Here is an 18331-nt window from a genome sequence, read left to right as displayed (position 1 = left end):
TTACAATTCTTTTACATAAATTATTCACCCATGTTTACAAAGAAGATTCATGTCACGCTATGTGTTCATGAATAAATTATGCGTCTCGTTATAAACACTCTAACCAGGAACCAGGTTGTTTTTTTTTTTTATTTTCGATCTAACAAGGTTCAGTTCTTTATTAAAGGCACATCATTTGTAAGTAATTTTTAATCTATTTTGCAACAGGTGTATGTAGTTTACATTGACTACTACTTGATGAGATGCTCAGTTGTCTGCTTTACTGAAGAGCACACAAGTGGGACAGCATGGAGCCCTTTTTGCTATGAGGCGGCGGAGGAACAGAAACATTTGAATAATTGATTAGTTTGTGATTGCCGGGGAAGGTTTAATTGGGACTTTGATTTATTGTTTTTACTGTTTAGTCATAGTAGTCCTCTGGGATAAGCAGGTGAGTGGAGGGGTTTGAATAAGTCAAGTAGGGACATGTACAGACCACCCAGGTTCAAGATGGTGGAGGATGGTCACAAGAGGATAAGAAGCCAGAGCTACATACCAACAACTGAAATTCTTCATAATACAGAAAGAAAAATATAGACTCAGAAGAGGGCAGAAGGCAGTAGTTCAGATGGAAATGTTTTTGGAGAATCTACATGAATAGGATTGGGGAGCCTGATGGCTTGAATGGCCTGTTCTAATCAAAGTTGTTCTAATGTTCTAAAGTAATTATGTGTGGCTCTGTTTATAGTGAACCACTGGATTTGACTTCATCTCCCCAACATTCTGAACGGGGGTCTGAATAATGGCTAAGAGCCTTCAGCAACAGTCACAATTTCCTCAGTAAGTAAACTCATATACAGTAAATATTTAGTTTGAATGATCATCTTTTTGTCCTGGAAAGAAGTCTTTTAGTTTATTTGCAATACTCTTCTTTGAAATTAAGACTCATTTTATCAGAAAGGATCACATTTACTAAAAGAGGATTGGATTATTTGTTCGCTCATTGTGTGACATACATTTATATATGGCTTTCAGCCATCTGCCCTTTTTCAATATTCCCATTTTCTCCTAGCTGTCTAACTACCTATTAAGTAGCTGATATATGTGAAAAAGCATTTGAGATATTGTAACATAGTCATCTAACACTGAAGTGTATTGTAACTGGTGATAAACTCAAGATCTGGGTCCTGAATCTAGCCTGAAAAAAATCAGTAACATGCAGGCTTCTACTTGGAGAGTAACTGTTTTCTGGTAATATATACTTTTCTACAGTGGTGTCAAGAGTGTTTTACTATGTTGAGCAAGTGTGTTGACAAATCCTTAATTCTTGTCCTTGACCCATCTCTTTCATTGAACTTGACCCACCTCTTTCACAGAAAGGTTTACTATGAGTTACCTGCCCTTGCTTATAATCATTAATTTTCTTTAGGGTCATACTCCTTGAAGTGCTGGGAAGTTTATCTCCAGCACATAATCTAAAGAAATGTCAGGAAAGAAATTGGTGTTTTGGAAACGTAAATTATACACATTGGGGTGTATGTCTGTAAATGCCTTGGATGACCTTGTGCTTTGTTTAGCATCACATTCTGCCCCATGCCTGTCAGATTCAACTCTAAAGCCGCCATATTTGTTTGTTTTTTCTTTCCAGGGGGGAAGTGACTTAATAGTGGGGAGATGCTCGTCTAAATATAGTATAACCATCCATCCATCCATTTTCCAACCCGCTGAATCCGAACACAGGGTCACGGGGGTCTGCTGGAGCCAATCCCAGCCAACACAGGGCACAAGGCAGGAACCAATCCCGGGCAGGGTGCCAACCCACCGCAGTAGTATAACCATTTAATTATTAATTCATAAAAGCCTAATACATTTTAGAGATTAGGTGACTACATCGAATTGATTTGTCTGTTTTCCCATGCAACTTAATGATGTATTGTCAAGTTGAATTTGAAAAGTATTAAATCAAATTGTGTTACTTTTGATTAAGAAACTCTGAAAATTAATTTAATTTCAGCCTATTATGCTTCCATGCTGGTAGTATTAGCGATTTTCACAAATGAAACTGGGGATAATACCAAGCTATCTGTCCCATGGAAAAGTGGGATTCACTTGTTTCACACTTAGAAGGATGGCTCCACATATGACAATTCCAGACTGGAAAAGAGTAAAGGGAGTGGGGATCCTGAGAGATGCAAAATAGATTTGGAGCTTGTGACACGAATGCCGTACACTAGCATTGTATGATGGCTTAATGGGCTTGGTGTTGCACTGCTTATCTGTGTGCAGTTTTCATATTTCTTCCCCAGTATGACTGGGATTTTTTCTTAAATCAGCTGATTTTCCTCCCAAGAAGGAGCATGTTGGAGTGAATAAAGAGTCTGCATTAGGCCTGTGTGTGTATTTGTGTGCATGAGAGTGAGCACTTTGATGGACAGTCACCTCGACTAGTGTTGGTTCCTATCTTACCTTTGATGTTCCTGGCTCTGAATTAAGTGGATTAAGGCCTACAACTGTTTACTGAACCCAAAAGCTTTATAACAAATTTCTTCCTCATATCATATGGACATTTACTCTATTCTAATTTTGAAACACATTAGCAGATTATTTATCTACGTTTGAGTCAGACTCTTGAATACTGTTTACTTGATTTAAGCCACTGCACTTCCTCCTTCAGATGTATATATGTTATAGCCCAATTATCTTGTGATTGGTTAAACAGTCTGTTTTGGGTAAGGCTGTCGTGACATTTTGCATGCTTGACCTGGCAAGTGTACAGCTTGGCTGACATATAAACTGAGAGAGGAGATTAATGGAAACCATACTGGGCTTTAACTTGTTAAGTTTCTCATTGTATTCTCTGGAATACTGAAAACATTTGAGGCTTTTGAGCACACATAACCTGGTAATTTATCAATATTTTCCTGGGAAAAGTTATGTGCATAACTGTTGTGATTCCTTAAAATATTCCAAAAGCATACAGTATTACAGTTAGGTGACAATGAGACCACCAAAACACAAATGGAGTGACCTGTTGTAGTGGATGAGGTCTTGGGTTAAAAACCATAAAGCTGCCAACTCAGTCTCAGTTATGAATGTGAGCTCGATTGAGGCACTTAAGTGGCCTTTTCATCCCACGTGCATGTTATGTAGCAGTAGTAGTAGTAGTAATAGTAATATTATCACATGTTCAGACAACAGTGAAATTTATAAATACATAAATATATTGTTTAAAAATAGTGTGCTTTATTTTCTTTAATAGTTGACATGAAATTGTACTTGTTAAAGAGCATGGGAATATGTATATGTATTCAAATAATATTGGAACAAATTTCAGTACAATTTTTGTCCAACCATCTCACTGTCATTTATGAAATAGTAAACATGTGAGTTGATTGCCATCAAAAAGAATCCATTTGAATAAAATGAATTGAATTATTTTGTTTATGACAGCATTGCATATGAATCATTTTCATTAGTTTTACTTTGAAGGGCAGAGATCAAAGAGATTCTTTACTTAAAACTTTCTGATTGAGAAAATAAGTCAGTGACTAAACATTTGCCACCCACCAGTGCTTAAGGGTTTGGTTTTGGATGTTTGTGGAACTCAAATTTAAATGCTCCAGAAAAGAAAGTATAAATCTTTCATGTAGGGTTCCTTTTATTTTTGACCGTTGACAGTAGGCTTAAGACATGAAAGCACCCCCCTCTAGTGGCCATATTTTGCAGTGCAAAGGAGATTTAGTTACAAGTTAGACTCCTCAGAGCTTGGAAAGGAAACACAGAGGAAACATTAACACAGCGCCGGAAACCTATTGGATTTCCTCTGTTACTAAAGCAAATTAAAGGTCACCTTCTTGAATGGTGGTGATATATTATTAAAAGATATCCGCTTTTCACACAGTAGCCGATTAGAGTAGATTATTTTTGGCAGGGTAATTAAAAAATTTTATGGACTTCAATACATACGTGTGAAGGAAAATCTAAAGCAATTTTAAAAATGGGTAGAGCTGAATATCAAATTTAGCTGATGTTGAATTTTGCATAATGTAAGGTATCAGATACAAGTTTTGAAATCTATAAACTACGTTGCTTCTTTTTGTTTTTCATTAGTAATTATGCTTATATTTCTTACATATAGCACAGCTTACGGAGATGCATATTATAATGGTGGAATGCAGTGTGAAACAGGAGGGAGATTGGAATCTGCAAACATGTAATTTCAAAGTCAGCCTTCATGTTAGTATACAGAGTTGCTTCAAAACAGACTAGACCTTTAATTAAAACAATTCTTCTTTATGCACAGAAAAATGTATAAATGTGTGATGAGTTCAGTTTACAGTTCTGAGGGTTTTTGGAAAGCCCATAACATCCCAAAGAGCAGCCTCCAGTTCTTGTCTTGTATCATGCTACTAAAACATGAGTGGGTTTTATAGAAATCCTGAATAAATACTATAAATAAATAGTAGTGTATACACTTAATATGAATTCATTCAAATTTCAAATATATTGCACCCTTGTCAGTGCTTTGTGGAAGCCAGACCTTCAGAAGTGGGTTTGAGACATCCTCTCACCATTTAAAAAGACTTCTGCCCATTAAGAGATAGCACATATAAATACATCCTTGTAGAATTTAGCTACATCCAACAATATGACAGTAAACATATGAATTATAGCATATAACCCATGGAAGCAAAATTAATCATCCCTAACCAGAAAGCATCACAGCCCAGGTTGAAGGATATAACCTCAGAGGCGTGAGCTACTGTACAGGGTGGTCCAGATCTAACTATGCAACTTTTAATGCAATGCAAAGCAATAATTGCATAGTTAGATCTGGACCACCCTATAGTTACTTGTTGCCCCATTATAGTATGCCATTATAGTGACTAAAAGAAAAATTCCATCTTAATTCCATCAATTTTTTAGACTCACTTTTTCTTTATTGGGAAGCACTGGACACAATGTAGGAACCAAAACTTGATTGGACACCAAAAACATCACAAGTTACAAATTTGAATGAGTCAAAGTTTGACCCAACAACCTTCATTCGTGATGTGGATGAAAATGTGTCAATTTCATATATATTGTATGCATATATATATTTAAGTGCCAGAGTGGGTAGACTGGCATCCTGGCTAGGGTTGAAGATAACTTCCTACTTGGCTGGGAAGCCATTATGGGAGTTACAAATGGAGGCACAGCCCAAGTGGGAGGATCCTCAGTTTCTATCCCAGTCAGGAGGAACAAATAATTGTTGGATGAGGGACCACTGGATTTTATGAACAGTTTGCCCCCCAACAGTGCTTCACTAACTGAGTCTCCATTTGGACATCCGCAGGGTTACCTGGGACTTGTATTGCAGAAGGGCAATCCTTTTGGAATCCTTGGTGCCACAGGGAGGCGCTGTGAGGAGAGGACCTCCCTATTTTGGGGAACTTCTGTATGACCCAGAAAGGCTTCTGTAGTGAAATGCCACAACACTTGAAGTTCTCACCATAAAAGGAAGTCACCTCATCTGCATCAGGAATCAATAACGAGGAGGAGGACGATGAAGCTCGCAGAGGAATGGTGAAAGGATATGGAGGTGCTTATTTATGTATTATATTGTGCTGAACTGACTAAAACCTTGTAAAGGTATTATGAAATAAGTATCATTTTATTTATCCTTGAAATTGTGTTTGGCTGAGTTGTGTCTGGTATTTGGGGCTCTGGGGTACCCCCTTGTGGTCAACATAGTGTTGCTGGGGTGGGGGCACCAACACAATTTTGGAAAAAAACACAAAATCATTGAACTGAATTATTTAGTGCTATGCTACAGATTTAGTACTTCTCATAACTGTAAGAATGGCCTGAAATGGGAGAAGAGTAAGGAATGCTTATAATTTCCCCATATTTACTTCATATTATAGATGAATTGCTCTGTTTAGACACTGCCATCTCCTTGTTGCTGATGTGGTCACATTATAGCACTGCAAGCTTATGGATTGCTGAGTGGCCACTTTAAGAAAGTGCTTTGTCTATGTGAGCAGTCAAACTGAAGTCAATATTATTAGCTTGCTCCTTGAAACATTCATGAGTATACATAGAGAGGAATGCCCCTTGAGGTGGGTTCTTTCTGCAGATTTGCTATGGATTTCTGAATGCTGCAAGCTAAATATGACAAAACGGAGAATAACTTTCTGAATATCACACAGCATTGCTTTTTTTCTGTCGCATGCTGGCTGCCTGGCAAGTATGTGGGTGGGAACACTGGAGGAGGTGAGGAGGATGTTGACAGTGTTCCTTGTTTTTGAATGAAGCAAATGTCTCTTAAGTATTGCCTCTCTGTGGAAATAAAAGATATAGAATGGATTACTGCAGTGTAGGGTCTGAAAACACTCTCCTTAATCACTTATTACTTACATAAAGACTTTCATGGGCAATGCAACCTTAGAATACTTTTACTAACACTCAAACATAACTAATATAATGTTCATTCTTAATACAGAGCAGTAAGACAGGATGCTCACGGTTTTATATTTTGTCAGAAGTGGTGATATAATTCTGAAACTGTATAAAACTCATTTATATGTTAATAGTTCTACAAGTCTAAAGCAGAACTATTTGTTAATGTACATTTAAATGGAGTAGGTTACATAAAAAAGAGAATTATTCTGGCTCCCAGGATGCTGTCCACTTACAATCACAAGTTGCTACCCTAATTTTCTCATTTAGAGCATCCTCCTATCCTCTCAACCTACACAACTAATTGACCTACCAGTCCCACACAAACATTCTCTTTTGTACACTCCTACTCTGACTTACTTGATTAGCTAACCACTTACCCATCCAAATTTTCTACACATATTCTTACCTCATCTCATCCCATCTCATTTTGCTAAGGGTTGCTGTAATAACAGGCACAGCAGTCCTGTTAACAGATGCAGTTCCTGCAGCAAGGTCTGTGTTTCATCTCATTGGACCAAGCCAGTATACCACCAAAAGCAGACAGTTGCGGGGGGTTCTTTGGGGGATCCTCACTAGTTGGCCAAACTGACACTCTCAAGCTGGATCTGCAGAGGCTGTTCTTTGAGCTCCTCTTGGGCTGTTACATTTAAAATACACCTAGACAATGGAAACATTTTCATACTCGTGTATTAACCAACCTTCCAGTTTACAGCTCTTACTTACTCTGTCTGTGGTCCAATCTGTTTCATTAAACCATTTTGTGTTCAATATGCTTAAAAACCTACATATTCATCCATCTAACAAATGATTCCTGGAAAGTACAAACCTGATGATTCACTTCCTACAACTTAATGTGTCACCTAAAATAAACCAGTGACTACCACATTAAAGTACACATGGTAAAGGCACTGGATTGTTTGTAATCCACTTAGACCCAAGACTGTATTGCAGTGTATTCTGGTTCATTCAATGCACTATAAGGAATCTAAAGGTTTGTGTTTTCTATAAAGTATATGTATAGAGGTCCCTGCATTCATAGCAGCCTTTGAAACACATAGGACATCAATTTCAATTTTACCCATCCTTCATCTATGTCCCGATCCCAATGATCCAATACAGGCTTGCTATCCTAACAGCATTGAGTGCAACCATAAATGAGACATCAGTTCATTGCCGGGCATACTCACCCACACACTCTCACCTATTCAGTTCCTGCACTGGCTTATTACAATACTGGGTTACAGTAGTCTAGAGTTTGTCCCAGTACCATCAGTGCAAAGCAGGAACCAACCTGAAATAAGGCAACAATACAAGGCAGGGAGCTCAGCTAGCATGCCCTATTGGCGAGTTAGCTGTGCTCAACACTGAGACTGACCATGGACTCACCGGAGACAGTAGAAAAGACAATGATGGCAAAAATAGTATGTAATCCTGAGCCACAATGCCAACCATCCTCTCTACTATGCCTTGTTCTGGAACTTCAAGGAAGCAATAATTTTTAAGGATCACTATCCATTTCACATCATCCCAAGGCATGACTCAAACAATTAGAATAAAACCACAAAGGTCTATTAAAGCCTTAACATGAAAATGTCAGGAATCATTTACACTTGCTTCCAAACGTTATGCCTGGCGCTTAACTTTCTGAATAGGAGAGTCAGAACCTTTTCCAAGCAATGCCGTGTCAATGTAGCTTTGTCGATTGTGTCTTTGGTTTAATTTGAAATAAATTTTGATTTCATACTGGACTGACAGCAAGATCCACATTGATTACCTTTTCTTTACTTTAATATAACACTACCTTAGATATACTTTAAATACAACTATTGAAGGGCTAAAGTTTTGAAACTGGAAAACTATTTTTTTTTCACAAAATGTCTGGGGAATCTGAGACAAAAGATCAAGTCATATAGTTGAAAATGATAGCTTTTTAAAAGGATTTGGATAAGAGAACTAAGGTATTGGTTAACAAAATGAGACTGATGAACTGAATAAACTCCTTTCGCTCAACCAGCTTCTTATAAGACTTAGAACCAGCTATAACAATGAAAAATTGTATCTCCAGAGTACATGTTTTAATTTTATGTCAAAAGTATCTCTTTCATTTTAGATTTAACATATAGCACATAATTAAAAAACAAGAATGCACAGTGGCACACCTTCATTGTATTGTATTGGATTTAGTTCCTGATCTGGACACCGCCCATGTAGAGTCTGCAAGTTCATTCCTGGTCCAAATTAATTCCCTGTTTTTCTCTTACATTCCATGCATGTGTATGAGGGCTTAAATGGAGACTCAGTGTGACTCAGGACAGGCGTGTTAGTGTGCGTGCTTTATGACAGACTGGCATCCTCTCCAGGAATGATTCCCTCTATGCTAGTTGTGCCCCTGAGATATTCTTAGTCTCCTAGTGAGCCAGTAATGGGGTAAGAGAGTTGGATGGTTTCTTTTTTAATGAAGATTTTGACATATAAGCTCTTCAATTCAAGTAGCATTTGTACTTTCAGAAGTGTACATAAACATTTAGTTGACAGGATAACAAAATAAATGTAGGTAACCTTTCTAATGAGAAGTTCTAGTGGAGATCATCCTGCTCACAAAAATACGCTCTTTCTCCTGGAAAATGGAAGCTGAGACTTTCTGGCACCCCTGTATATCATATCTAGGTCTGTATTCTGTGAGCTCCATTTAAACATCAGTTTACGCTAGCAAAGAGCAGTCCAGTTTGGCTGATGTTATATCTGTCAAAATATGAGATGCTGTACATTTAACAACGCAGAAACACAGACAGAAAGAGAAAAAAGAGAGACAACAGCACAAAAGAATGACAGACCACCAGTGAAGGTAAGCACACAGCAGTATTGGTTCAAGGCTTTATTACATTTTCTTACTTTTTTTATACCAGAGTGAACCATGGTCACTCTGTGCACTTTCACAATTTCTCTTTAAGCTGGTATTTTGTGTGAAAACGCAGACTGGGCAGCTCCACTGTCTATTTCACAGTATATCTTGTTGAGACTATTTAATAGTCAAAGAAAACTATTCAATGAATAACCCAAAGTGTGTGTTAGTTGATTTGATTCCCATCCTGCTACTTGCCAGGACTGGAAACCTAAAGAGCCCCCAAGTAACAGAGCTGCAAGTAATTCCTCAAGTGTAGACTTTTGTAACGTCACATTGCCTGACGTTGTTTATCTGCAGTTCACAAAAATCTATAAACATTTGTAACAAAAATTCCTGCATGTGGGGATTGTGGGTTACATGATTTCAGCCACAGATTGAGCATAAAAAGAGAGCAATGTCTTTCTGAAGAAGTGCATTAATGAAAGAATCAGTATTAATAAATAGTAAAGCTTTATATACCACAGAGAGATTGATAACACAAAAAAGGCACAAACAATATGTGACTCAGGGGAAAAAAAAACAGTTTCACCCAAGAAACAGACAGAGATGCTGCTGCAGTTTAGGACGTCACATAGATGAACAGAAGACATGGATCCAAGCAGGACAGATGTAGACAGACAAGTGGAGTGACAGGAGACATGTACTTTTGGCACCGCACAAGCTCATTCACGACTTTCTAGCGATGGTACCTGGCTCTGCTGCACCTCGCCACTTTGTCTGAAGGGTGCGACGGAGGGAGGAGGAACACCTGATGTAGAAGCCGATCGGCCCAGTTTGCAAACAGCTTTGGATTCTGTAAAAGAAAAGTGAAAGAAAGAGTTTTCCATTGAAGTTATTATCACTGTATTGCCTGACCAAAAAAAACAATCCTGCTGTGATCTATTTCACTTTGCTAGAAAACAAGGAGAAACCATGCTATGGACAACTTCCTCATGGTCTAAATACTAAAAGGACTGAAAGATGCTACAATGAACAGAATCTTCTAGAATTTTTCATTGCACAGTAAGTAGACATTAATGATGGTATCATGCATAGGTGGGACTGGGTGATCGCTTGACCTTGCAACCCCCAGAGTTTAATTTTCTTCATCACTCACACTGTCTAGAGCTTTTTGCTTTTTTTCCTGGTCATCTGAATACAGCATATATTTGTCAAAACAGACACTGGACTTTTCCATTAAGGTTCGATTCCCGTGTCCTCCCTGTGTGGAGCTGGAATGTTCTCCTCATCGGTATGGGTTTGCTCCGGGTGCTCTGGTTTTCTCCCACAGTCCAAAGAGATGCAGGTTAGGTGAATTGGCAACACTGAATTGGTCATAGTGTTTATTTGGTGTATGCGTGTGTGTGCCCTGTGATGGACTAGTGTCCTGTCCAGGGTTTGCTCCTGCCTTTCACCCTATGCTAACTGGGATAGGCTCTGGCAACCGTGACCTTTTTCAGGTTAGAAAATGAATGACTGACTGACTGACTTTTCTGTTTTAGTCATTATAAACTCATCTGCCTAAATTAAGTTATAATTTAACTTACCCCTCACTTCCTTAACAGATTTTCCTATTTTTTACTTTTATTTAATTTCATAATTGTATGTTTTTTACTGCTTATAAAGTTCTTTAATGTCACTTAGTATGAAAATGTGCTATAGAAATAAATGTTGTTATTGATAAGAAACGGTTTTCCTCATCATCGATTGTGAACATTGTTTACATTTGTCAGTAAAATATATCTTGGAAAGGAGCTCAAATGGCTGTTATAAACAAGACGTGAGACTGAACTGAAACTGAGAAAACAGGCAAATGTCATTTAAGTGGTGATGGGACAGAAGTAAAGTGGAAAAAGTGAAAAAACATATAATTCTTGACCCAGTTTTATTTGTATTAGAAACATTTGTTCATTTTTACATTTTTTAAACAATCCTGGACTAGTAGTTCATCACTCTTCTGGGTAAGAAAAAACAAACAAACAAATAAAGCTCATTTATTGAAAGGTACTATGGCTTTTGTGAACACTGAAGTCGAAAACAACGGGAAAACAAACACCAATTTAAAATAAAAAGCAATTTCTTTATTCTTGGTGAGTTAAAGAGACTGCAGCAACCCCCCACACACAATTCTGAAGAGACTGGAGCCCACTCCCCCCCCCACCCCAGCTCAATGCCTTTGATTTTAGATCAGACAGACTGCTCTTAAAAGAAAAGAAATCCTCTCTTATATTACCTAGCTTATTCATTAGCCAATGAGAAAAAAAAATGACAGTTCATTTTGAGATCATACATAGATTGCTGTAAGTTACGGTTACATCCTGATTTATTACATGCAGGAGTGCACAGTTTCTTACCAAAATAAAGAGTTATCAGGGCATTCACATTCCTAAAGATATGCCCTTATCAGCTCACACATACAAGACCAGTTTAAAGCAGTTTCTGATAGTTCAGTACATTTAGTTATAAAGAAATTACATTCTTATAGCTTTAATATCTTCATTTGATTTTGTCTGGTTTGATTAATACAGTAATCCCTCGCTATATCGCGCTTCGCCTTTCACGGCTTCACTCCATCGCAGATTTTATATGTAAGCATATTTAAATATATATCGCGGATTTTTTGCTGGTTCGCGGATTTCTGCGGACAATGGATCTTTTAATTTCTTGTACATGCTTCCTCAGTTGGTTTGCCCAGTTGATTTCATACAAGGGACGCTATTGGCAGATGGCTGAGAAGCTACCCAACTTACTTTTCTCTCTCTCTTGCGCTGAGTTTCTCTGATCCTGACGTAGGGGGATTGAGCAGGGGGGCTGTTCGCAAACCTAGACGATACAGACGCTCGTCTAAAAATGCTGAAAGATTATCTTCACGTTGCTACCTTCTGTGCAAGCTGCTTCCTGAAGCGACATGCTGCACGGTGCTTCGCATACTTAAAAGCTCAAAGGGCACGTATTGATTTTTCACTGTTTGTTTTTATCTGTCTCTCTCTCTCTCTCTCTGCTCCTGACAGAGGGGGTGTGAGCTCCCGCCTTCAACAGCTTTGTGCCGCGGTGCTTCGCATACTTAAAAGCCAAACAGCCCTATTGATTTGTTTGCTTTTGTCTCTCTCTCTCTCTGACATGCTCTGCTCCTGACTCGCACTCCTTTGAAGAGGAAGATATGTTTGCATTCTTTTAATTGTGAGAAGGAACTGTCATCACTGTCTTGTCATGGAGCACAGTTTAAACTTTTGAAAAAGAGACAAATGTTTGTTTGCAGTGTTTGAATAAAGTTCCTGTCTTTCTACAACCTCCTGTGTTTCTGCGTAAATCTGTGACCCAAGCATGACAATATAAAAATAACCATATAAACATATGGTTTCTACTTCGCGGATTTTCTTATTTCGCGGGTGGCTCTGGAACGCAACCCCCACGATGGAGGAGGGATTACTGTAAATCCTTATTTATTAATCTATAAGGGACATGTTTCTTATAGTTTTAAGTAAGAATTCAGAAACTATCACATTGATTTATAATATCACAGGGTGTTCTGTTAGTATGAAGAGGTCAGCATTTTCTCATAAAAGAATGCAAATCAGTCTCATATTCTGTGCACAAGCTTAATTCTTTTTCTACCTAAATGAAGAACAAATCATATAGAAATAATAAATCATATAGCTCTCTGCAGCATGATTAATACAAAATACCGTCCTTTATATTTGTGAGTTAAATACTTATAATCATTACAGTTAATAATGTTTTTTCTTCTTTCTCACTTTATTTCTTTACATCACTAACTATAAAATGTTTAACAGGATGATATGTCGTAACATCAAATTAAATTAAATTTCAAATCACTTATACAGATTGAGAATATTTGTGATTTTGCCTCATTTTTTGCTTCACCGAGGAAAGGTAAAGAGCAAGAATTATAAACGCATTTTTAAAATCTTACAATCGATAGTTAAAAAGTAAAAACTTGTCATTATGTCTGACTGCAGTTTAATGTCATATGATGACTTTTACACATTTTCTGCTGTATGGCTCCATTTCCTAGTTGTATCAAAGAGTGTCTTCACTTATATCAGTGAGTATTAACAAAGGGCTTTGATTAATTAAACTTTACTTGGTTATTGTCATATAACTGAAGCAAACACTGCAGAGGCCAGTACTCCATGTTCCAACACACCCTGGTAGTTCTTTACTGTGGCTTTATCCCTGCTTTGTTTTTCTTTATTTTTTTTTAAGTTTAATAGTAATTTATTTTCTCTTTTATGTATTAGATTACTTCTTTAAAATTAGTTATTCTTTAGTTGTTAGAGAAAGTTTCATAAATCTCTGTGGAAAATAATGCTTGAATTTCAATTGCATGTAAAAGTAAACATTTTCTAGCTATATATAACAAGCCAATATTTATTTTTGCATTTGCAATACAAAAACACTGAGAAATTCCAGCTGACAATAGCTAAAATATTTGATTTTTAACAGATGATGAGTACATAATTGACATTTTTAGAAATTAAGACTACTGTATTTCTTTGTCATAATTGTACTCATGGTGACTTTAATTGTGTACAACTGCAAAACATTCAATCTATGATGCAGGTTTTAAAATTCAAATAGTGTGATCTTTCTTTAAAATCTACATGGCACAGACAATAATTCTTGCTGGTGCACCCAAAGCCAGTCATTTTCTAACCCACTTAGTCCTGAAGAGGGGTGCAAGGGGTGCTGGAGCCTATCCTAGCTAGCATAGGGCATAAAGCAGGTCCATTGCAGCGTGAACACACACACTCTCCAACTACAACTTTGTATCACCTACCCACCTAAACTGCATGTCGTTGGACAGAAACCAGGGCACCCAGAGGAAACCCACACAGACATGCAAACTCCACGCAGGGAGGTCCATAGGAGTAATATGTAAGAAGAGTAATATGAAGAAAAGAAGTAAAAAGGACAAAGAGCACAGTCCCTTAATAAATATGGCAGCATAAACAGTACAGTTTTATTTTGATTCTCAGCCTGTTTGCTGTGATCCAATATATTTTTTTTGTCTCTGCCCTTTTCCATTCAGTCTTCTTATTTCTTGAGAAAGAAGTTTTAAATTTGTTGAAGTAAATTACATTAATTGACACATATGTCTGCAGCATCAGTCACAGACAAGAATTATGGGCATCAGAACATGTGACAGGCCTGCGTGGCTGACAAACACATTGAAATACCTTGTGACATAAATGTGAGCATTAATAATAATACTGCACAAGGAGAAATTACTTTTACTGTATTTGTGAGTACATGTTGTACTTCTGCAGTGGACATGCTCCTTATCCGTGGCCATTTTCTGTTATGCACCCTGTGGCTTCACATGAATCTATTTTGATTGAGCAGATTTAGACAGCAGAAGGATGTTTCCTCTGATCCCAGAAAGTGTCAAGGCTTGTACATTCTTGGAGACACAGTCTGGTTGCTTAATTTCAGTAGATAACACCTGGGGGAAGCTCACTGTAATTCCTACACACATTTCATTATATCAAATATCTTATGCAGCTATACTTGCGTGTTATATACTTCTACCTCACCAAGTAAATCATTGTATTTCTTATGGACACCCTAGTGTCTAATACTAATTCAGACTTTTCTCTATGAAAAGTTGTCCAAAGCATTTGTCACTTTTTAAAGGGAGCTGCCTATGTTACTTATCTAAGGGAATATTTTTCAGTTTAGCCATCCATTCATTGTATATTAATTCAGATCAGCATGGGTCACAAGGTAGGAACCAACCAAAGATGTGAAGGCAGTAAGTAAGTAAGTGATTTTCTAACTTGGACATAAGTCTAATTAAATGTAGATGGGTTGTGAGTTAGTTATTTGATCAAACAATATTGAATTTATCTTATGTGTCACACATAACTTTCATGATACTAATGTGGCAACTTGCAAGAGTTTACCTATGACCAGAATCAACAGTAAGATGATTTTATTGCAAATACTCCCAATTTCTCATTACTATGACAATAAATAAAATATTTTCATGTTGTTATCAAAACCTATTGCCATCTTTAGATACTAATCTGGACAATGTAGAAAAGTATAGTTAAGGTATCCTATATCAACTTGCAATTCTGAATAATATATTTGTAAAAGATAAATCGCATCAATATGCGACAACATCTGCATAGGAACAAATCTTAGCATAACAACCCTCATTAAGCACACAAAAATTCAATGGGAATAATGATAAAAAGTTTCGACTTTTATTCTATACTCAAGAAAGCCAAGGGGTAGTGGTGGGTTGAAATAATTGACATTTCTTTCCCACAGTTCCAAAGTATTAAGGTCAAATCCAGGCCCTGTCCCTTCTGTATAAAGCTTACATTTTCTCCACATGCCCGTGCTGGTTTTCTGCAGGTGCTCATGTTAGTCCATATCCAAAAGATGTCAAGGTTATAATAAGCTTTTTTTTAACTGATTCACTTTGCACTGCTTTATGATGAAGAGGAAATAATGAATTTTAATAGACCTTCCTAAAACATTTTTTTAAATCATGTTTGACTCATTTTTATGCAGCCTCCCCAAGTGTTATAGAGTCACATTTCTTCAAAACCAATTTGTATTGTCCAGAAGCTATGGTTTGAGTGTACAAGTATCATGAGAGAGCATCCAACACAAAAACAGAGATAATTGCCACCTTGTGGTGGAAACTGATCACTACATGTTGATTTTATTTTAATTTTACAGTAATACTCTTACCTGAACTACTGTTGCCCAGCATTAGTGTCGGACTGACCGATGACCTCCCCAGTCTACTGCCTGGTCCTCCTGGTGGCTGCTCAGGTACCCCATCCCATTCATGGGCCTTTGTTGTCCCTGTCATCCCTCGATCTTTGCTCTCATGCCTAGGAAGAGGCTCAGTGCTGTGACTCCTAATTTTTGCTTCACCTACAATTAAATGAAGATAATTTTATTTACAGGATTTATAAAAAAGTAATTTACAATGAAGGAGCAAAGAAGTAGAGCAAGTGAAAATTCACAAGTACCACCCTTGTCAGGTTAGAGAATGAATTGCAACCTCATTAGAATTTCTAAACATGTTAGAATTACTGTATTCAATGCTGTAGAGAAAGAGTCTTTAATACAAGTTTTGTTTAAAAACCTTACTGTAAGCAAGAATTACAATATGGCTCAATTCAAAAGCACTCAGAAATAATTCAAAAGACTATAAATAAACTCAATAAAGAGTATGGAGTATATTTTGTCTGCATTTTGTATAATACTATAAATCTAACACATCTTTTGTTGGATGAAGATAACAAAGCCTTTAGTGAAGCTCATTGCAAACCTGAAGCACTGACATGCAGGAAATCAATCAGTAAATCTCCATTCTATACTGAACCTTTCTCAGCAAACACTACCTCATAGTGCTTTGAAAAGGAGAAAGAAATTTAATGAAATCAATAAGGGTTCACACAGCTAAAACAGCTTCACATTTTCAAGTTGTACAGCATACCATGACTCTTGTGGTCTCATTAACTGGTCAACACATTAATGGCTTTTACAAGTTTTTCTGACCTTCCTATTATTTTATGGTACTCTGCAGCTCAGCTTTCCTCATGAATGATAGATGTGTACCATTTGAAAAGATGTTTGCTTTTATGTCTTTCAAATATTAAATATAGTCTGAGCACTGTATTACAGGAGGAGACTTTGTAGCAGTCAAGAGTTGGGCAGGCCATTTAGATAATATTTGGTTTTATTATATATTACATATTAGGAACTTGTATTACACAGTTAAACAAGTGTATTGTGGCAATAAAGGACAAGAAAAACTGAATTTCATCTAACAATGCTTTTCAGAAGAATTTTAATGGATATTACAGTGACTTTTGACTATAGCGAGTGTTGGGATTGTTTTTATAAGACTAAAGGCATATATTACAAATTGTAGCTCTGTTTATTTGCTGTTTGTGCAGTGTAAAGTGACAGCTACCAGTAATGTACATAAAATGGAACATTCAATTAGTGGCAACCTCATGAGGTGAATTTTGTACATGAAAATGGCCAGGTGGATGCCATATACACGGTCATGAGTATGTTAGGAATACCAACCTTGCACAACAGTGTCAAGGGTTTATTGGGAATAGGGTGTCATCTGAAATAAATATAAAGTCAATAGTAGTCCTGTAGTTAGAAACAGACCATTAATAACAGATGCTAGCAAGACTTAAGCAGAATAATAATTTCAAATGAGCATCTGAGCTTAACTGCTCTTTAGGTGCATCTCTTCACACAACAGTAAATGTTTTTCAGGAGAAGAATAATATTCCATACACAAGGCTTGAAAACTCCTGGAATAGCTCTAGAAAGAAAACAGTTATTCATTTTAATGCAATCATCTACTCTGTTATTAGAAGAGATGACATGGAGCCAGGTGTTTGTAGCTGAGGTTCACATAGGAAAGTTTGCAACAGCTATGGCACACAATGAGGCTGAACAGTCAAATTCAAACTTATTTGATGGCAATTCAGGAACCAACATGCTATATTAAGTGGACACTTAGTGCATGAAACATACAGCAACCCAACACAATATAGTATAACATTTTCAAACCTACTTAATACAATTCAGGTTTGTGCAGTGGTCAGAATCTATCCTTACAGTATCAGGCATAAGACAGGAACTAGGCCTAGAATAGGGCTTGCCCGTCTCGAGGCATACCCAAATGTGGTCAATTTAAAGTAAGCAAAGGAACTGAACAGGCGCATCTTTGGGGGTTTGGGAAGAAAACCTGTAAACAGTGACAAGGTGCAAATCTGGGATGCTAAGGCCATGTAGCCACCATTTTGCTTAGTTAAATTAAAACTAAATTTTAATTTAGGATTTGATTTGTATTTTTTAAAGTGATATTTAATAGCAGGTCCCATATTCATTTCCACAAATGTTGACTTGCAAAATGATTCTCTTTTTAATAATTGGTTTGGTTTCTGTACCAATGAATATGAGCTCAGTCTTAAGGTTTATTAATTGACAAAATAAAATGACAGC

General features: G+C 37.0%; 1 protein-coding gene across 2 annotated transcripts in view; it reads right to left on the bottom strand.

Annotated features, from left to right (window-relative positions):
* Nucleotides 1-18331, bottom strand: part of nyap2a (neuronal tyrosine-phosphorylated phosphoinositide-3-kinase adaptor 2a) — a 174304-nt gene that overhangs the window by 10044 nt on the left and 145929 nt on the right. For both annotated transcript variants that reach the window (XM_028794632.2, XM_051922411.1), the window contains exons 5-6: nucleotides 16040-16228; nucleotides 10021-10124 (exon numbers count right to left, since the gene is read on the bottom strand). In XM_028794632.2, the coding sequence (XP_028650465.2) occupies nucleotides 10021-10124; nucleotides 16040-16228 (293 nt within the window). The remainder of the gene's footprint in view (nucleotides 1-10020; nucleotides 10125-16039; nucleotides 16229-18331) is intronic.

This window comes from Erpetoichthys calabaricus, chromosome 2 (genome assembly GCF_900747795.2).
Source record: "Erpetoichthys calabaricus chromosome 2, fErpCal1.3, whole genome shotgun sequence".
NCBI classification, from domain to species: domain Eukaryota; kingdom Metazoa; phylum Chordata; class Cladistia; order Polypteriformes; family Polypteridae; genus Erpetoichthys; species Erpetoichthys calabaricus.
The sequence above is the reverse complement of the archived record's forward strand: the minus strand, read 5'-3'. Positions and strand labels throughout refer to the sequence as shown.